Raw genomic sequence first — 21,196 nt, 5'->3', positions numbered from 1 at the left:
CCAGATAAAAATGTCATACAGTACTATGGACAAGAATATTTTGTGTTGGCATTGCAAATTAGTTAATAATTGGCCTAAACATGCTGATAAATGGTAAGATAAAAATAAATAGGCAAACTAAATATGTTAAGAAACCTATAACATAATTTCTGCTCCTTTTCAAACAGAAAAATAGTAATAAACAAATCATTTTGTTCTTGGTTATGTGTGCCTAGGTTGTTCTCTGTCCTACTTATTGCTCGCTCTCTTGTTTTTTAAAACCTGTTTGAAATAAATAAATACAAAAATCTTCTTTTAATGCTCATTTAGATACAGTGAACGTGATTTCCTTTAGCTTTTCAGAAAATGACACAACTATGAAAAACATCCCATCCAGAAGCGTCCCATGATTTTCATAAATACTGGGACAAAATTACATTTCAGGTCTGTCGATGCAGAAAAGCATGTCGCAGAAGGAAAGAAGCAAAACACGAAGCTGTCAGCGGAAATCGATTTTTATGCTCTGAACCTTTCAGCTCGTAAAAATCGTCTTGTCATTGTGTCGGTCTCTGGTCATTAGGCAGGTGGTGGGTTTCTCTATCTGAAATAATAAATAATTTGTTCCTGTTTTAGCAACACATGAAGGAATTTTACCAGCAGCAGCTTCAACAGCAGACCAGCAAGAAAGTCAAAGAGGTAAAAGCTGCTTAATCATAAAAATATTACACATATCAACACCTGTATGTGTGACTGGTGAATATGCAGCTCTGGAAACAATGAAGAGCCCACTGAAAACCGAAAACCTCCTGGTTCTTCCACCATGTACTGATTTCTGAACTCTTTCTGAGTTAAAACATCAGTGTTGTTGTTTCTAAATGAAGACAAATTTGTTTTCTTTGTATTATTTCCATCTTTTGTCTTCTTTTGACCGTTTCTCATTTTCTGCAAATAAATACAAAATTCTTGCTTGGAATTTCAGAGACATGTTGTCAGTAGTTCATAGAATAAAAAACAATGTTCATTTTACTTAAGCATAAACCTATAAAAAGTAAAATTAGAGAAACTGATCTCTTAATTTTTTTCCAGAGCTGTTTATACTGGTAAAGTAAAGCTGTCTGGAAAATCTTCTATTTTTGACAAACCTGTTAATATGAATGTTTCTGAGAGAATCTATAGAGAGCGTAAAGATTAGGGTGATGGACAGGAGGCATTCTGACCTCAAAGACCTGGAGCTCAGCACGAAAGATAAAATGTCAAAACAGAAGATATTTCTAAAAATGATGAAGTTTTTGTCATTTTTTAAAAATAAAATAGAAATGAATAGAGATGATTTTAGGGTTTTTTTCTCCTTGGTTTGTTTGTTTTCACGTTTTTACACCCTTCACATTGTTCTGTTATATTTCAAGAGATGCTTCTCATTTCCTATCAGAAACATCTGGATCTGCCAGGTGTTTGAATAATGAAGGTAGAAAAAAAGAGTCAGATTAAACAAAGTTATAATTTTTACACTTTTAACATGTTTTCAAAAATGTTATTTGTATACCTCATTTCAGCAACAAGGCATTTATTTCAAAGTGCTTTACATCCTAAAAATACAGAAATACAAAGTCATTATTATTGCTATTAATTTATCTGTTAAATTTGCTAATTGTGTTTTTATTTTGTCTATTATTTTTATTAAAGTATCTTCATAATTATAATTATTGGGTTATTTTGGGATCATTTTTGACAAATCAATACACAGACATTAAATAAAGAAATAAATCATTTTATTATTACGCAAATATTTAGTTACATTTAGATTAAGTGCAGAAATCATGTACTAACGCTTTAATGCATCATGTTGGAAGCTTATATATTGATTTTTTTAGTCCCATCAGTCAGCAGGTGTAAAACAGCTGCAGACGATGTGATTGGTCAGCAGGTCGACCAATCACAAGCCAGCCTCTGTTTTAATGTTTTCATGATGAATTTACATTTTAATGATTGAGTTCCAAATGTAGTTATCATTTAGCTGTGTAGTTGATATATTAAGTTACTGAAATGATAGATTTTTATTGATTTAATTTTAATTCAGCTATCACATGTGATATTATTTATATATTTATTGATCCGTGGCCCTTTTAGTTTATTTTTTATCTTTGTGACTAAACATCCAGCAGTCGTGAATGCTCTGATCTCTCGCTCTGGAGCGTTTAAGCAAACTTTCCTCCCTGACGTGAAATATTCTTGCTCAGCAGCTGATGTTCCAGCAGAAACCGGCCGCCTCTCCTCCCGGCCTCTCCTCGGGTTCAGGTCAGGAACACGCCGCTCTTTGCTGGTTTTTCTCTCTTTCGGAACGTTTCCTTTCACTTTTTCCCTTTTTACTGATCAGGACAAAAACCATTTGTGCCAACTTAACAGGCTGTTTCGGTCCCACGGAGATGCAGAAGTTGTGGAAGGAACTCAGATCGGCTCTTGCTGACGACGGGGCGGCGATGAGCGGGAACCAGAAAACATCCGCTCGAGTCGAGCCGACCGGGGATCGGCTGTCTGAGTCTCCTCCCGGAGCGGAGCGGTGAGGTCCTTTATTCACGGTTCGGCCTTTTTGTAAGCATCAAAGACGCGTCGTCTGCAGACGTCCTCTGCGTCTGAGGGCGACGTTTGCTTTTGAGGATTCGATTCCCAGTGGGCTGCTTTGTTTTGCTGTTGTTTGTCTTGCTTTTTTACTCCTCCACCTGAGGTGGTTCAGCAAAGAAAAGAAAAAGAAAGATGACATGACTGGAGAACATGTCCCCGAATCAAAAGTGAAATAGCTTTCCGTTTATTTGTCGGTCTTACCTGCTACCTCTTCCTGTCACTTCATGCCACCTCAAAAAAAAAAAAAAAAAGAAGAAGGAAATCTAAAGTCTCCTGTCAGGTGTTTCTGCTGTGATTTTTATTTATTTTCTTAAGTGATGTGTCAGGTTTTTGTTTTTCCTCCCTCTCATCCAGTAGCGGTGCAGACGGGGACCCGGCTCTCGCTCGCGCCCTCTTCGGTCACGGAGTGTGCAACTGGCCCGGCTGTGAGTTTGCCTGTGAAAACATCGCCCAGTTTGTCCAGTGAGTTTTTTTTCCCCCCTGTAGCTCCAAACGTCTGAGATCTTCACCTTTTGTAGCAAACTTAGCGCTTTCTGAAAAAAATGTAAAGTAAAAAAAAAAAAAAATTACTGTGTTACTAAATATAACAAACAGATTCTTTACAAAAATGCAGACAAGTAGAAAAAAAACGATAAAAAGTGTAAAATACTGGCTAAGATAAACAAATGTGATGTGTTCAATTTTAATATGTTGAAATGAACTATTGTGTCACTCAGATTGACACAAATGTGTTGAGATGTGTTACTTTGAACACGATATCGATATAAAATGTGTCCTCATAGATTAGCTTGAATAAAAATGGACATTTCCATACATATAAGAGATAACCTTTATTAAAATTAAGTCGCGCTCATGTTGCAACAATAAAGCTGCAATATGTAGCAGTAAAATATAAAATTCAAATTAAAATCACTAATTAATTCACCAGTCAACTTGTTTTTTTTTTTTTTCCAAAGTCAAACTAACAAAAACCACATTTTTAAAAGTTATCCAACCCCACAGCTTTCTATAATCCATGCTGCCTGTATAGTTATTATTTTTTTTAACATTCTGTGAGCAGGAACTAAAAACAAATATATAAGATTCATAAAGGATCTAACGTAGAAGAATCCGTCTTGCCATGTTCAACATTCATCTGTCAAATGGCAACATGCAAAACAAATAGAGAAACAAAATGTGTTTTTTTTCCCAGAAAAAACACATTTTGTTATTTTATTTAAATCACCCAACAAACAGTTATACATTTAAAAATCTAATTTCTTTCATTGAATACGCTGATCGTAAAACACCTTGCCTTGTGTTATCCGATCGGCAGCACAAGACAGGTGTGTGACCTTTAAATAAAATGTAAAATAGTAACAAAAATCAAGCCCTTATGTTATAGATGAAACTTACCGTCGTTAATAACAATCATAATTTTTAATGATGAACAGACAGAACATCTGGTAACAAAGGTTTTAATAACAACACAATATGAGTCCAATGGATATTTTGCTGTAATTCTTTAGCTAAACTTTCAACAGACGTCCGAATGTTGGTTCAATCACCTGTTGAATTTATTACTGCTGCTTTTTTGACATAGCACCACATTGTCATACGTAAAGAAGAGCGCTGTGGAACCCCGTTTCTCAGAATAGTTATTGAATGTTTCTGTTTCTTCCAGACACATGAGCAGCGAACACACTCTGGACGACAGGAGCACGGCTCAGTGCCGCGTCCAGATGCAGGTGGTCCAGCAGCTGGAGCTGCAGGTAAGCCAGAGCCACGCTAGATTTGACACGAGTGAATCCTATGAAAAAGACAAATATGTACTCTTCAGCTTAAGATACTGACACATTGTGAAGAAAAAAAAAGAAAAAAAACTGTTTGGCCATTATGATCCTGTTTGTGTTTCTTTACATCCAAAACTTTGTCTCACATTTTTGCCTCATTTAGGTCCTTTTTTTTTTTTTTTTTTTCCCATGACAAACAACTTTAAGTATCATATGAGCGCAAGAATTTATCTGTTCCGGTAAGCAAACGGACAAAAACAACCGCAATCTGACTCATTGTCTTGTTGTTTTTCTGAGCTTCTGCATCGGTCAGCCAACGCCGACTTTCAGCAGATGTTAAGACGCAGCGGGAAATTGTTTTGTTTTGGAAAATGTGTTCCAGATGAAAGGCTTCCATTCTAATTAGCCGAATTCAGTGCTTGTTGGTTTTGTTTTGTTTTAGTTTTTTACGACATGACACCGTCTCGTCTCATTGAACAGCTCTGCAAAGAACAGGAGCGTCTGCATGTGATGATGGCTCACCTGCGCCTGCCTTCGCCACGCGCTCAGTCAGCAAAGTCCGACGCAGCCGCTGACCGCTGCGGCCCCCAGGTACGCCGCAAAACACGTGAGCCGCAATTAGTTGTGTCTGCCGTCTTCAAATGAAATTTAGTTTCAGAAACTGAAAGAAGGAAAAGACAGGTGTGGGAACTGTTTCCCAGAATGCTTAGCGGCATGGGTTTGTATCCTGAGGTGGAAATGACTTATGTTGATCTGACTTTTGTGATTTATTAAGGCAAATGTTTGTTTTAATGTCCGATTCGCACTAAATGTTGTTGAGCAGAATTCATTCATTGTGATGTTTAATAAAGATTCATCATCAGATCAGAAACTTTGTTCATGCAATTTAAAAGAAGAATTTCATTTATTCTAAAATAAAATAGTTATTTTGATATTGTGAGTAAAAATAATAGAGAAATGTGGCTCTTTAACTTGACAAAGGCAGTTTTTTTTCTTGCATATTGTGAAATAATTAAATTCCAGCATTAAGTTAAAACTCTCAATTCAAGATTAATCAACTTAAAAAAAACAAAGTTTAGACAACTTGCCTCTTGTTGTCAAGTCAACTTCGTGAACGTTAATTTCTGATTTAAAACCAAAATTATTATTTTTGCTGATTGGATTTTTAAGGCAGCAGGTGGGCCTTCGTTTTCAAGTTAAACCACCTCCAGATGTTTTACAGTGTGGAGTGATCTGTAAAGGTTAAAGCAGTAAAAACATTTTAGGAAAACCGTTGTGGAGGTATGGCATGAGGAGATAAAACGTCACATTCTCCTGCAGAGTGTCAGGATGTAACTGAGGCACGTTGGTGTTTTTACAACAAACAAATCGCCCCTTATAGATGGCTCATGGATAGCTATAAACACTTTATGAATCATTACTAACTGTTTATTATGCATTAAGTAAGCATGAGAAGGAAACTATGTGCTAAAAAATTTAATTTACAAATCTTTATTGTGCTTACATGATTGTCTGGAATGTTTACTATAACAAGTCAGTTTAAAATATATATGGGAACAAATTTGGCTCATTATTTGGCAAGAAACCAGTAGATCTCGTCTCCTTCTTACCTTTACTTAATGTATAATAAACAGTTATTAATGATTTATAAAGTTTTTAGAGATGAATTAATAACATATCTATGTTATCTGTAAGTGGAGCCTTAGATGAGACAAAGCTGGAAATCCTTTAGTCTTGTGCGCATTCTTCCTGTTTTTCTCTCCTCTCTCTCTCTCTCTCTCGTAGTTTTGTCTCCCAGCTGTCGGCTCCAGATGGGCCGACAGTCTGATTCCAGATGGCGGACATGCTCCGATAACGCGGAAACTAATCATTTGTTAATCTCGCAAACACTGAGCCCTAATCACAACACTCACCAAACAATTTCACCCTGTAATTAACAATAATTGGCTTCATTCTCATCGCGGCGTTAGCCGAAGCGGGTCGGAGGAGGCGAATCCAATCGCTCCGTCACGCTCGCTCAAAAAACGTCTCACTTTTTGTTTTGGTTTTGTTTTTCCTGTCCGTCTTTTCAGCTCCGTCCAGCGTCGCTGGCCAGCAAAGCGTCTCTCTCTCTGAGACACCAGAGACCTCTGAGCGCCGCCGGCTCCCCGCCGCAGGGCTGCGAGGAAGACAAAGAGCTCCCATTCAGACGCTCCGTGGTGGGACACCGACATCACCCTCTGGTGTTCTCTCTGTCAGGTAAACGGTGGACGCAGTTTTCCCTCGACGTGTCAGGAATGCAGCTGATTTCAAATCTTTCATTTGCTTTTTTTTATTCCCCCCTCCTGCAGAGAATGAATATGAACTTTACCAGAACGCTGACATCAGACCACCGTTTACCTACGCGGCCCTGATCCGACAGGTACGAGCAGAGAGGTTGTTTGACTTTTCACATCTTTATTATTTTAATTCTAGTTAATTTGAACAGCACCTTTCAGAAACAAGGCAGTTCAAAGTGCCTTAAAACCATAAAACCTTGATACGGTCAAAAACGGTAAACATTACATTTTGTCAAATGCCATCATCAAGCACATCAAATATGTTGATCAATGTTCCAGTTTCTATTAATCAAAGGCAGATCTAAACAGGTGGGTTTTTAGCCTTGGTTTTAAGGAACTCAGTGTTTCAGGTGTTTTGCAGTTTTCTGGAAGTTTGCTCCAGATTTGTGGTATGTAGAAGCTGAATGCTGCTTCTCCAAGTTTGGTTCTGTCATAGTGGGTTGCATTTTTCTGACCCACATGCAGAACACAAGACGGAGAACAGGAAATCAGTTAAATCTGTTTAATAAAAAAAAACAAAAAAAAAACGAAACAATAATCAAAACTGCAGATCCAAGAGCTTGCGGCTTCTGGAATCGGGAACGTTGGATGGAGAGAAGCAGAAGGTGAGTTTTGCAGACGGGAAGGATTTAAATTGTGAATCGGCAAGAGAGCTTACTTGGATGGAGGAAGTAGTATGCAGGAGGGAAATACTGAGGTTACCGGGGTGGCGTTCAACAACGGTAGGTGGGCTGTGAGTCGGAGTGGAACAGCGACGGGAAAGAGAGATCATGGTGGAGGACGGACAGGTAACAGTTCTGCCTTTCAGGTCAGATGAGTAAGAGTCCAGCCAACAGAGGAATCCAGAGAGGTTTGGTTCAACGTCTTGGAGGTAAGTGGAACTCGGGCTTCCAATGGGTGAGGCCCACGGCGTCACAAGGAGGATGGAGCACAGGGAAACTGCCAGTATTCAGACTGCTAGTGGGAATCAGTCACTGCGTCACAATGGATCTGAAAAGAGGACACAAAAGAGACCTGAAAAGAGGACACAAAAGACCTCTAGGGAATTTCTCAAGAAACAAAATTGCAAGGAGCTCAGGCCTTGAGTACCATTACTAGCAAACACTCTGGCGGCGAAGTGTTGGCTGTCCCTCTTTCTTATATCCCTCTTGATGATAAACGGCCTGCAGGTGCGTAGGTAACCAGCCACTGACAGTCACACCCTTTCAGGATGGATCCGAGCCGCCCTCCAGTGGGGGAAAGGGAAAAAAACCAAAAAAACAAAGAAGCACCACCCCAGATCCCAACAGGTTCTGGTTCTGGGTATGCAGAGCAGAACCAGTGTAGGGACTTTAAAACTGGGTGATGTGCTCCATCTTCCTCATTTTAGTCAGAACCCGAGCAGCAGCGTTCTGGATCAGCTGCAGCTGACGGATTGATTTTTTAAATGTTTTTAGACAGACTTGTGAGAAAACCGGTGCAGTAATCTATGAAACTTAAAATAAACGCATGAATGAGTTTCTTTAGACCTTAATTGGGAAGTTTGTTTTTTAATCCTAGAACTTTTCTTCAGGTGACAGAAGACCGTCTTTGGAACTGTCTTTATGTGACCCTGAAGGTTCAGGCCTGATTTAGAGCCTGATCATTAGTTACCAGCTGTATTAGGGGACGAAGCATGGAACTACGGACTAATATGAGACTCAAACTGAACCTTTTCTGACGTTTTCTACCACTGTGTGTGGCAAAAATCTAGCCTGACTGTTGCCTTCTTACGCATTTCCACTGAATTCTCATCTCCTTTCAGGGTTTTCTCCCATTGCCTTGGATTATCTCCAATAGCATTTTAACCAGGTCAATCAGGAAACAGAAGGAGAAGTTGTGAACAATGATGTTGATTTCCTGCGTTTTTTAGTATCACAGTCAGCCTGTTGTTTTATCGATGGGAGCAGAGGAAGTGAGCGAAGCTGTTCAGGCTGCGTTAGCCACGCTTCCAAATATGGAATTACAGCCATTTTGTTCGACTTGGCTCTTCTCTATTTGCAGTGGAGAACAGTTGTTGGCAATTTCCGGAAAGCTTCATAGCGTCAAACTGGCACATTACATACGTCACAGCTGAACTTTAGCAACCGGGTAAAATTTAGAACAACGGAGTCCACGACTCCAGGAAGCAATCATTTCTCAGCCGAGGATCTGGGTTCTCTGTACGAAACGAAACCAGGCTAGCAGAAAATTAAAACTGCATAAGCTCCTGAAAATGCCCACCTGGTGCTGAAAAATGAGAAAAGCTGTCAGAGATAACAAAACTCAGGAAACTGGAGCAGAACTTCACCTGGGAGCAGGATAAGAACCGAAAACAAACAACCAGAACTGCAATTGAATGGTTTAGATCAACATTTTCCATCTGTTAAAAACGTCCTTGTCAAAGTGTGACTCAGTTAGTGACATTTTGCAGAGATTGTGCAACCATTTTTTGTCAAAACAGAAGGAGACATAATCCAAAACACACGTCACTCTAATCAAAGCAAGCGGCGGTTCGACCACATCTTAACTCAGGAGGGCTGAATGCAGATGGACACGATGCTTTTCAGACGCATATTTGCCCAAAAATGTGAAACCAGACATCATTATTCTTCCACTTTACAATTACGCACTACTTTGTTTTGATCTACTGCTTAAAGAAAATGCATTTAAAGTGGTATGAAACCATTTGCAGGGCTGCGTCATGCTGATTCATTTATGCAAAATGCATGTGAAAACAAATGTTGAGTGGAAAACAATAAAAGGTATTAAGAGACTTCATGACACTCTTCATTTAATTTCACTTTATGACGCACTAAACGCTTATTCCTGCCCTTCCCCCATATGCAGGCCATCATAGAAGCCTCAGATATGCAGCTGACACTCAACGAGATCTACAACTGGTTCACCAGGATGTTCGCGTATTTCAGGCGGAACGCCGCCACCTGGAAGGTGAGCAGAATAATTGACCGGGCAGTTTGCGGTGCGTGCGTCTCGGCCGACCCGCTTCAGCAGAACTGTCTCCGTCACTCTGAACCAGAACGCGGTCCGCCACAACCTGAGCCTGCACAAGTGCTTCGTGCGCGTGGAGAACGTGAAAGGCGCCGTGTGGACGGTCGATGAGGAGGAATACCAGAGGAGGAGGTCTCAGAAGATCGCAGGGTACAGTAACTCCCAACCACTGACCACATGGACCCGAGTATGAGGTCCAATGAGATGATGTTTGATTATTACTGTTCTTTCATAGCAAGAAAACACAGTAATTATGAAAGAACAATTCTAGGCTTTCATAATTACTGCGAAAGAGTAGATTTACCGTTCTTTCACAGAGCAGCAGAATTACTTTAGTAGAAGTAATTACAGAATCTCTTTCACTACGGTAACTCTATAAATATCGCTTAGTGAAAGCAATTTTTTGTGAAATATTGCTTTCCCAGCGATATTTGCTAAATATCACTTTATTGGCTGACTATTTTCTAAATATTGCTCAGTGATAGCAAGCTTGAATCAAATGTCACTAAAGCGATATTTAGCGAAATATTGCCTTTCAACAAATATCGCTTGGTGAAATTGATATTTCAGTATCGCTTTCACTAAGCGATAGTGAAATGTCGCTTAGTGAGTGATATTTAACTATACATACATTGTTAGTATTAAATTTAGCAAAATAAGGAGAGCTAGATCTCATCAAATACATACAGACAATAAATTCAGAATTGATGCACTGCCTTTCTTATTTGATGAAAACACTGTGATTGCAAAACTGTTTTATCTTTCTTCTTTTTACATTCGTGGAATACTCATAAAGTTTTGCACACATTTGTAATGAAAATGCTTCACTCTGTAACAGCATCAACACCACAAAGGGTTGTTGTCGCCGTAAACTGGTAGCGTTTAGGTGTGGTGCGTTCACAGATCAGAAAACATACCCAGTTACTGAGTTTATTTTATTCAACATTAAAGTTATTAGCATATTTCAAACATTACATACCTCAACACATAGATGGGAAAAGATAAAGTTATGAGACAAAGTCAGTAATCGACTGTTTGCTGGTCAAACTGTCTGGAGAAAAATCAGCCGATTACAGTCAGCAGGTGTTTTTTTGTTGTTGCGTCTTTCTATTGTTCTGTCCTGTGCTGAGCCTTTAACTTCTTATATGTATTTTAACGTCTGTTGATGCTTATTCAACACATACCAAGGATCATATTGGAAGCACTCTGCCACCATCTAGTGGTCATAGTTATGTCCCGGTGGGCATAAGAAGCTAATGTCAATAAATACATTTAAATGTAATTTAAAGTAAAAATCTCAACTTGAATTAGAATCTCTCTAAAGACAATTTTATTATTCTTTTGTTTTTACATGTGTGCACTAATTACCTTACAATAAATAACATCCAGCTCCTTGCTATTGTACTCTGTCTCCATTAGGAGTCCATCACTGATGAAAAATGTCTGTTCCAGTCTGTCTTTGGGCACCGCTCTGCACTCCACCTTCCAGGTGAGACGTTGATGTTTCTGGAAAGCTTTTTTTTAAATTAGCAGCTCTCCGAAGCCGGGGAACTTGAACTTCTCAGTTTGAATTTTCAAATATTTTTTCAGGCTGCGCTGGTAGAGGCATCGCTGTCGRGCCTCAAGAGGGAGCGTTCAAGACGAAACCTTCGAGGAATCGACAAAGCGGCCCACGGCAGCAGCAGAAAACAAAACCTCTCTCCTCCAGTCCAGCAGTGAGTCGTTCTTAATAAGAAGTTTCATGTAAACCGAAAACAACCACTAACCAAAATAACCAACACGGTTTTGTTTCTTTTTTTCTTGTTTCACTCAGGCAACTTTACTTCGAGAAAGTCAACGACGACGACGAGGGTCAGCTGCCGACACTCAATCCAGTCAGTCTGCAGCCTCTGATCCACGGAAACAGCGAGGAGCTTTTGTTTGACCTCGAGTGACCTTCTACATTTATGACCTTTACCGCCAGTTCAAGCTCTCATTTAGCATCCTAAGATGTTTGGAGTAGCATGGTACTACTGCAACTTTATTGAGGTGTTTGATTTGAAGAGTGTTTGAAATGAAATGCAGACACTTTGCTAAAGTGTCCGTGACCTTTGATCTTCCCCATTGTTTGCAGCCACAATGGGATTTCTTGCAAAATACAAAATTACAAATGATTAATCGAATTAATCGTGATGAATCAATTATTGGAATAATTGTCAACTAATTTAGTAATTGATTAATCATTATCTGGAGTGTACAGACTCAAAAAAGGGTAATTTACTGAAATAACATATTCAGAGCAGTAAGCCAAAACTGGCAAAAATAAATAAATAAATAAATAAAAAATTGCATTTAGATGCAAAGAAAAAAAAAGTCTTTGTCCTCAAGTTACAGTTTTAGCTTCACCTACTTCTAATTCTGTAAAACAAAATTAATTGAATTATGTATTATTTGAGTTTTGTAATGTATCTCTGATATTGGATAAAAAAAAAAAAGGCTGCTGAATATGACGATTTATTTCAAGCGATTAATCGTCAGAATAGTTGATAGAAAAATGGATTTCTAAAATAATCGTTAGTCGTCTTAAGTCCAGCCGCCTTCCTCTCAACTCTGATCAGCCTCCATGTTCTCCTGCTGATGAAAAGCTATGCCCCACAGCATGATGCTGCAGCCACTGAGCTTCACAGTGGATGGGGAGGATTTCTTCAGGTGTGAAGTTTAGTCTTTAGATTCTGCTGCTGTGTCAACTATAAGCCAGAACTTTCTTTCACCAGTCAGATTCTCTTCACTTGGACAGCTCTGCCACAGTTACTCTCCCACAGAAAAAATCCCAACAAAACATTAAACTTTGTGTTTGTATCTTGATAAAATATGAAGCTCAGAGTTCGTAGATACTTTTGTAAGGCTGTGTAAAAGTGCTGGATCAAAGAAATGTACTCTTTTGGAAGCTGTTATAATTGTATGGATAATGCAATAATTTAATCTTTGTGTGTCGAAACGTCAGTTTGTTACATTTAACCACATCACTTTGTCAAGAGGATCTCTGCAGGAAGAGGCCGTGATTATGAGATATTATCATATCGATAACTCAAACGGTACTCAGTTACATATTTCAAGTCCTATTTATTTATCCATTTTGGCATTACGCAAACATTTCTCCCTACCTGTAAAAATCTGCATTCCTCATCCAGTTCTACATGTGGAAAAAAAGCAAACCTGTGTAGCTCCTGAGATAAATCACAATCAAGACCAGAATGCGGCTAATTGTACGTTTAATGACTGAAAACGATGTTGAATTTTAAATGAAATTGGGTGTTTCTTTTCTTTTTTTCTCGTTATTGTCACTGTGGGTTTTAAAGTAACTTTGTCACCCTTTATAAATGTGACTTTTCATTTTCGGATCAAGTCATTGTTTTTCCTTTTCTTTGTAAAAGCTTACTGGGACAGATGCATCAACAAAGCACATATCTGAAAGGAAAAACAAAGCATCTGTGTCAAAATGGCAGAAGTAAATACAGATAGGTCAAACTCTCACCTGAGTGTTAAGAAGTTGCGAGTTAAATCCGGATTTATTGGACTGTTTGTCGTCTGTGTTCTTGTGTAATTAAAAAGTGAGCGAGACGGTAACGTGCAACAGCTGGAAAGGCACTCAGTAGTTTTCCTGAGTCTTTCTCCAAACAACAATAACACGACCTCTGTATACCGAGGTCATGTTTCCTGTGGTGGGGTCTGTCGGACTGGATTTGTACATAGAGACGTCGTCTTCTTTGTTTATTTATTTTCGACGGGGCGTTCAGGTAACCCCGACGTTTATTTTCACCACGGTAACTTGTAATGGAAATGTAATGGACGTTTCTGTCTGCAGGTGTGAGTCAGATGTGTGTCACTGAATAAAACATGTCAACTTATTGTACATTTTAAAACGCTGCGTAGTGTCTTTTTAATTATTATTATTGCTTTTAGCGCACCGTATACCTCCTGGTGTCCCACAAAGGTATTCACACCCACCAAATATTTGCCACTGTATAAGAATTCAATTCAAGTCGTTTCCCCTCGTGTCCCATTCTTGTCCTGTTCATGTTGGTGTTCCACAGGGCTCTGCTTTGGGGGCCATTGTTGTTTTCTGCTCTACTTCTCCGATTCTGTCGTCTTTTTGAGGACATTTCCTAACATTTTCACGCTGATGACATCCTGTTGTTTACCTCTTATCTTCCAAGTGAAGTTTTGAAACTCCGCATTTTACTAAAACGTCTGGATTCAACCAGAAGTTGGATGGCCGAAGGTTTTCTTCAGCTGAATGACGAAAAAACTGAAGTAATCTTCCTTTCACCAGAAAAATAAAAGTAACTGCAAAGATAAAGCAGACTGATGGTCATCTTGGTTATTTGGCTAAATCTTTGGTTGGGCACCTTGGGACAACCTTCAACTCGGGTTTTATTTTTGGAAAATCCTTTCATATCTTTGGTTCCTTCCTGTTGTCCTAATGTCACCAAAACAGCTGGATCTCACAATAATTCCAAATATAACATCAGATATGTAGTCATTAATATCCAGTCAATATTGATGGTAAAAAAAGAGAAATATTAAGTTCTTATTAGTTTTAGATTTGGCAGCTCCCGAGCATTCTGCTGCTCAACTCATTTAGTTTTCTTTCAGAAGTTGCACCATAATGGAAAAGAAAAACCCTGACCAAACAAATGTTCTGACCTTTTGTGCTTTGTGTTTGTAATGAAACACAATAAAGCGCTTCAGAAAACCTTTTAAAATCTGATTCTACGTGAAAAAACTAAAAAAGCTGTTTTATATAAACAGCTTTGAGTAAAGTTAGCTAACAAGCAGATTTACTCAGATCACAGCTTCAGTCGCTGTGTGTGTGTGTGTGTGTGTGTGTGTGTGTGTGTGTGTGTGTGTGTGTGTGTGTAGGTGTGTGTGTGTATCTGTTTGTCTCTCAAGATGCTTCATTTAGCTCCGATTTTGGCTGACGCCTCTGCAAAACAGATAAATAAAAAATAAAAATGATGAACAGACAGTCCAAAGTGCATCACGCTGTTTCGCTGAGACGGGGTGAAGTTGCATCTGTTCGCTGTGGAACAAAGGACTTCCCGGCTCCCTGTCTCGACTGATGTCAGTAATTGTCTTTGCCGATAACATGTTTGCTTTTGGTTTGCTGTTTGCCTCTCAGGGCTGCCTTTGATTCGCCGACAGCCTCACCGCCTGACATCCTCCTCTGACTGAGAGTTAGCATTGTGCTCGACAACTTCAACAGCTTCATTTGTGTGTTGCTTTCATGTGTGTAACCAACGCGTTGTCAAGTACAGCACTATTGACAGCACGTTTTATTCCCCCATCTCCCAAACAGCCAATGCAAAAAGGCCGGTCGGTTGTTTATTCGCTCATCGACATATAGAACAATAACAATGCCATCCTTCACGGGACCAGTCGGCTCAACAAGGACTCGTCATCCACAGGAATAAAATGGTGGACTGCGGGCCTATAATGTTATAGTAATTTGGGGAAGAAGTGGCCCGTGCTGAACACTCTGTCTCCACTGTGGCAATTGGTGGGTGAGTCATGCTGTGGGGATGAGGGACCGGGGAGAGCAGGTCAGGAGTGGAAGAAAGTCCCAGAAGAAAAGCTGTCAGAGGCAGTGGAGTAAAATGTCCTTTCACTTCACAGTGATGCGCTACGTTTTGCTGGCTCACCTCATAAAATACCCCTCACACTTCCCAAAAAACTAAAAACAGTGATTCAATAATACGGTATGTAGGCCTATAAAGTTGGCAAGGATGTTTGTTTATTTGGATCCCCATGACTACTCTTCCCAGGGTCCCCAAAGTGTGTGGACAACAGTGAGACTTAGCGGCGCACCGATTGTAGTTTCTTTAAAAGCGTAACCTGTCGATTACAATTTTTGTCGGAAAAACTCCCTAATTATGGCAACAAAGCCACTAAGTTGACAACAGTGGGGGTGACTGTTGTTAATTGTGCATGTGCATATATGACCAGGTGGTAATAAGTTGTAAGTTATAAAAGGTTAGCTAGCTGTCACGCTCTAAAGTCGCCAAAGTTTAACCTTAATGTAAAAAATTTGCTAAAATGCTATGGTTAGCTTAAATCTATTTAGCATACAAACATTACTGTATGAGCTGCAGTTAGCTAACGTGCTAAGGTTAGCAGGTTAGTAGTAGCACTTAGCATGCAAACATTATGGTATGAGCTATATTTAGCTAACCCTGCTAAGACTAGCAGGTTAGTGGTAGTATTTAGCATACAGACATTATTGTATGAGCTATAGTTATGTTAAGGTTAGCAGGTTAGTAGTAGTTTAGGCTGGTTTCGCATAATTATCGGTCATTCGTTGATTTCCCGAAACAAAGATAAACTTTGCCAATTTATGTTGGCTTTTTAAGACGTTTTTTCCCCCATTTCTTTTATAATATTTGTGCTATTACCGCATCCCTAGTTGCTCTTAGTGTTTGTTGTTAATTACCACATTTATGCGGCATGTGCCTGCGCCGTGTTAGGTGACTGAAAGCAGAATTGAGGAGACGACCTCTCTCCTCAATTCTAACAAGCGGCCGCTCACACAGGGTCGGAAGGGAAGGGAAGGGAAGGGGAGTGTTGTTAAGGCGCAGAACAGGAACAAAACAAACCGACACATAGAGCCTCTCACACAGGCGGTGACTCATGTCAGCGTGCTGGGTGTTGCTGTGGGGGCTTCCTGACCCTTTGCTCTCCAGACAAAAGGCTGGAGAAGGTCCTGCAGCAGCGGGCGAGAAACATGAGAATCCAACATGCCGCCGGGAGAAAACGCGTCCGTGGAAACGAGGCCGACGGAAGGCAAGTGCTGGTTGTCTGACCTGACACGAGTGAGAACGGGCCGTGTAATCTGTTTTCTATATATATGTACAAAAACATGTTTGTTCTGAAGGAAACCCGCGTTCATGAATGGCAGACTTGTTTGCACAAACTGTTCAGATTAAAGCAAAACTTTAATAAGTTTTGCTTTAATCTGAACAGTTTGTGCATCACGTTAGGCAAGCCATTAAAAAGAAAGTCTACTTATAAAAAAAACGTGCCGTTTTTTTTTCAGAATAAAGGTTTTAAGCTGAATCAGAGTCGGGGTCAGGGTGTGTTTAATAGATGTTGTGCCATATGATTTTTATCAGTTTTGGGGATGTTGATTTAGTAAATATTTTTAATTTTATCATCTAATTTTAGGCTGTTATATTGGAGACATCTAACTGTAGTTTTGATCTATCAGCACATTTATTTAGATAGAAACTTTATTCATCCCTTTGGGATTTAACCTCAGGGAAATTGTAGTTCAGTCTCCCACACAGCACCAATACATCAAATCCTTAAACCATTTTTTAACGTTAACATTTAGCCTGATTCTATAGTTTCTTAATTTCTATTGTACTCTATCATACTATTATGCTTCTATTTAGTTAATAGGATAACAAATTTTTGTTATACAGATAGATATTTAATTTGTGTTTTGATATATAAAATTTAACCCCGTCTCGTCTTATCTTTTGGGCCTTTTAAAGCCTAATTTATGACAAATAACGTATAAACTCCACTATCCATATTGTAAAACTAAAACTAGTTTTTTTATTTTTTTTATTATATTAATTAAAGGGTCCAATTCTGAAATACTTACATCTCATCATTATCTTTATCAAACACATAAGACCTAATAGACTTAATAACTCGATTGATTGAAAGCTTTCAGAGAAACACTATTCATTTTAGAAAACAAAGCAGAAAAAAAAATCTATTATCTTCTTTTTTGTGAAAATCTATAAAATACAAACATAAAATTCAGCCCAGCTTTTCGTGAATCTCTTCAGTGAAGGAGAGCAGAGACATTTTCAAAAGTGAGCGGGAGGACGACGTTTTAAGGTTTCTGTGGTAAACATGCTCCCGTTTTGGCCGAGCTTCATCTCCAACATGAGTGCAAATACGATCCGACCTCTCAGCTGACTGAGCTTTCAGCCGAGGATTTCCTTTGAGCGAGCGACTCCATTAGCGGAGGAAATACCTTCAGCGGCTCACATGGAAACCGAGGCGCCGCAGTGAAAACGGTTCACACCGCCACGCTGCTCGTTCTGCTTTGTTAAAGTTGTACATTTGCTGACAAGACATGAGGTGTTTGTTTGTTGTTTTTCTTTTGGATAACAAATGAAAGAGCAGGCATGTTTTTAGATGGGAATGCTGCATTTGCGTTTGGACGGATGACACTGATTACCCTGATAGACGCTACGGCATTTACCCACTTTGAGTTGTTGTTGTTAGGAAACAGCAGATTACAAAGTAACTTACAGGAAATACAAGGTTGCTTTCTGAAAACCAATTAATGACACTGCTAAAGACGTATTCACAACCCTTGTTCTTCTTGTTTTGTGTTCTTGTGATTGTAGACCCAACACTTTCACAAAGTGTGTTTTTAATATCACAGAAGAAGAAGAAGTTTGGTCTTCTTCAAGTCAAACTAATAAACGAAGAGCATCTTAATTTCCTCTTGTTGCCACATGACCCGTGTGTGTCTGTGTGCCTCAGCCCAGCCTCTGCCGGCTCCAGCCCCCCTGACGGGGCCCTCAGGGGACAGCGGCGTGTTGGAGACGCCTCAGCGAGACCTTCAGAGACCGACGTGTCCCCGATGCGGCCTTCCCGTCCCGGACAGCAGACCCGAACCGGCCTCGCAGCCCCGGAGCCGGCCGCAGGGCTCAGCGGCGTCGGTACACGGCGACAGGAGCCGGAGCAAGAGAAGTGGGCCCGGACCCGACCGACCTGCTCCTGGGTCTGCCGGTAAACCGCATGTCCTGTTTAAACAGATCTACATACAATAATACATAAATAAAAGTTACATTCTCAATAAGAATGTAGGAGTTGAATGAAATTGGAGAAGATATGGACAGACTCGTCTAATCGAATGGTGTAGTCAAAGTAGCAACCTTAATCCACCCGAGTTTAACAAGGGGTCTGATAAAAGATGCACGACACGTCCCACTATTCTACTTCCTGTTGGCCKGTCACGYAAAAATTCCGATGAAAACACCAAACATTCCCAGCTGCCAAAAATGTWAAACAAAACCTGACTTGTTCTTTGAACCCTGCGGTAAAATCTTCAAAGTCGGCCTGTCTTGTTCGTTCAGTCGTATTCCAACCAAACGCCAAACTTTCCGGACAGAAAGTTTTCCGGAACATGAAGTCCATTTGCTTCCCTTCTGTCTCCTGCTTGTCTACCGGTGGGTTCACGCCGTCGTCTCTGTGAAGCTCTACATCAAATCAACTCCGGAGCGACACGCTACGCCTCCCTTTCATCTACACACGTCCATTAGCATGAGTTATATGTGGGGTGTGTATAAATCAGTGGAATAAGCAGGAAGATGTGGAGCCCTACTCCACAGGGAATTCTGCCACCTCCCTTTCTTTTTTATTTTGGCTTCCTTCAGTAAACAGGATAAAACAGCTGGATTTGCATCGGCTCGCTCTCATCTGGTCCTCGCGCAGATGAAAAATAAATAAATAAATAAATAAAATAAACGAATACAGGAGGAACCCAAGACACGCACCGCAGCGCACAGACGAGGTCAACGTATGCAATTTGGTCTGCGCCTAATTTGGGCAGCAGAGCAATTATCATGTGACAGCTTCCTCCTGATTGTTTGTTTTTTTTTTAATCCCTGAAAGCCTCTGTGGGTTTTTCTTTTTSTTTTTGTTTCATTTTCCCTGGAGGACTGAACAAACCTGTGATTAAGTAAACACGAGATTTTCCTCTTTGAAGTTTYGCTTGACACCGCAAACAAACAAATGCGGGAGATTAATTTGGGTTAATAGAGTCGCTAATCCCCTGTTTTTGAGAACACACACACACGCCTACACACGCACACACACACACACACCTACACACACACACATAAAAAAAAAATAACAAGAAAAGCCTTTTATGGAACATCAGACTCAAGTCGTCTTCATCCTCGTGTCGCCCTCAGACTCGTGCTCTGGGCTGCTGCTGGCGTGCCTGTGGTGCCAGTTCTCGGTGGTGCTGCTGGGCCTGCTGGAGGCCTGCTCCTCCTGCTCCTCCTGCTCCTCCTGCTGCCTCCAGGGCCTCTGCTCCTCCTGCTGCTGCGCCTCCTGCGCCCGCTGCTGCGCCGCCGTACGGGACGCGCCCGGCGAGGAGCTGGGGTGCCCCGCCCACTGCCACTCGGTGCTGTTTGAGTCCTGCTGCGAGCCCATCGAGTTCCTGGAGTTCTGCCTGGACTGCTGCGAGATCTGCCACCGCGGCTGAGCCTCGGGGGACGGCAGACGTGTCTGAACTGACCGATCGATGAGCGGAAAGTCTTTTTGTCTGATCAAGAACTGAAAATGGTGAGAATTACTGGAGCTGAGACGATTAATCGTGATTAAATCATTTGTTGAAATAATCGTGAGCTAATTTAACTGTTGACTGCTAAGTTGACTAATCAAACTTAAAAAATGGTCATCTGCAAAAAAAAACAACATATTTGAGAGAGTAACTGGGCAAAACTGTACAAAAAAATACAAACAAAAAAACGACTTCCATTCTACTCAGAATTACTGAAGTGGCAAAATTTTAGCGTCACTCGGATCAAATTCTCTAAAGAAAAATATCTCCTATTAAGCACTTTTAACTTTAGAATTATTGATCTGTTAATCCAAAAACTAGCCAATAAATGAGTTCTACGCTGTATAGATGCTGAGCAGAAAGGGCTGAGCTTTTCACATGTTATTAGCTGTTTTGTTTTTTTGGCTGCTTTGAATGCCATGTTGCATTTTAAGCAGTAAAAAGTTTTAAAAAGCAATTAAATTATTTTTCATTTGTTGTATCTTTTAATGTATTTCATATATTGTGTAAATAAAAAGGCTTAAGTGGTTAATAGGACATCTGCTGTTATTTGATTAATCGATTAATCATCCAAACAATCAATAGAATACTAGATTATTAATAGAACTGTTTGTTGCAGCCCTAACGATCACACAGGTTATGTCTATATTTGGACATATGTCCGTTGTGCCGTCACTTAAAATCCCAATATAATGTCTGGAAGCTTGTGGTTGAAACATGAAACAAACAAACAAAAAAAAAAATCAGAAATAATGAAAGTTCTTTCGAGAGGAAACGTGCCGCAGACTCGTGGTCACGTGTTTTCTGCTGCATCTGTTGCGGTACAGTAGCTGTGGGCAGAGAGGTCAGAACAAATCCAGGCTGACAAGTGGAACAAACCTGAGCGCTTATTTCACGCCGCCCGTCCGCCATGCTCTAAATTAGATATCTGTTGTCGGCCCTCAGCGGAGCCCGAATGCATTGTGGGCCACAGAGACGCCTAAATCTGATTCACTTGCTCTATAACGTGATTTAAACGAGCCTTTGCTCCACCGCGCAGTCTTGACAGCGTCGTCTTTATCGGCACTTAGGGTTTATTTTTGGCTGTTTACTCCGCGTCTTTGCTGTCGTCTCGCTTCAAAAGCTTTTCTAATGAAGCTCGCTCA

At 40.2% G+C, this 21,196-nt stretch overlaps 2 protein-coding genes across 5 annotated transcripts in view; both read left to right on the top strand.

The window, feature by feature from the left end:
- LOC103465927 (forkhead box protein P1-like) overlaps window positions 1-11,859 on the top strand; it is a 17,802-nt gene extending 5,943 nt beyond the window's left edge. For 2 of the 4 annotated variants that reach the window (XM_008411157.1, XM_017305069.1), the window contains exons 5-17: window positions 613-675; window positions 2,217-2,274; window positions 2,383-2,536; window positions 2,953-3,060; window positions 4,262-4,349; window positions 4,851-4,961; window positions 6,443-6,608; window positions 6,701-6,771; window positions 9,536-9,637; window positions 9,726-9,847; window positions 11,117-11,186; window positions 11,288-11,412; window positions 11,511-11,859. In XM_008411157.1, coding sequence (XP_008409379.1) covers window positions 613-675; window positions 2,217-2,274; window positions 2,383-2,536; window positions 2,953-3,060; window positions 4,262-4,349; window positions 4,851-4,961; window positions 6,443-6,608; window positions 6,701-6,771; window positions 9,536-9,637; window positions 9,726-9,847; window positions 11,117-11,186; window positions 11,288-11,412; window positions 11,511-11,631 — 1,359 coding nt within the window. In that variant the 3' untranslated portion in view covers window positions 11,632-11,859. The remainder of the gene's footprint in view (window positions 1-612; window positions 676-2,216; window positions 2,275-2,382; window positions 2,537-2,952; window positions 3,061-4,261; window positions 4,350-4,850; window positions 4,962-6,442; window positions 6,609-6,700; window positions 6,772-9,535; window positions 9,638-9,725; window positions 9,848-11,116; window positions 11,187-11,287; window positions 11,413-11,510) is intronic. The other 2 variants (XM_008411159.1, XM_008411158.1) reach the window with 2 other exon arrangements.
- A 4,449-nt stretch (window positions 11,860-16,308) lies between these two features.
- LOC103465925 (myoD family inhibitor domain-containing protein-like) lies at window positions 16,309-20,473 on the top strand. Its single transcript, XM_008411155.2, has 3 exons — window positions 16,309-16,516; window positions 18,242-18,490; window positions 19,678-20,473. The coding sequence occupies exons 1-3, from the start codon at window positions 16,471-16,473 to the stop codon at window positions 19,971-19,973; spliced, it is 591 nt and encodes a 196-aa protein (XP_008409377.1). The 5' UTR covers window positions 16,309-16,470; the 3' UTR covers window positions 19,974-20,473.
- Window positions 20,474-21,196: the final 723 nt, after the last annotated feature.

Source organism: Poecilia reticulata, linkage group LG6, assembly GCF_000633615.1.
Source record: "Poecilia reticulata strain Guanapo linkage group LG6, Guppy_female_1.0+MT, whole genome shotgun sequence".
Lineage (NCBI taxonomy): Eukaryota > Metazoa > Chordata > Actinopteri > Cyprinodontiformes > Poeciliidae > Poecilia > Poecilia reticulata.
This window is presented reverse-complemented; position numbering and strand designations above follow the sequence as displayed.

What these genes read in the sequence shown, in the direction of transcription:
- LOC103465925 (XM_008411155.2), top strand. Translation starts at nt 16,471, where the DNA reads ATGCCGCCGGGAGAAAACGCGTCCGTGGAAACGAGGCCGACGGAAG. An exon ending in GGAAACGAGGCCGACGGAAG is followed by an intron (nt 16,517 to 18,241) that starts GCAAGTGCTGGT and finishes TGTGTGCCTCAG; the next exon opens with CCCAGCCTCTGCCGGCTCCA. An exon ending in ACCTGCTCCTGGGTCTGCCG is followed by an intron (nt 18,491 to 19,677) that starts GTAAACCGCATG and finishes TGTCGCCCTCAG; the next exon opens with ACTCGTGCTCTGGGCTGCTG.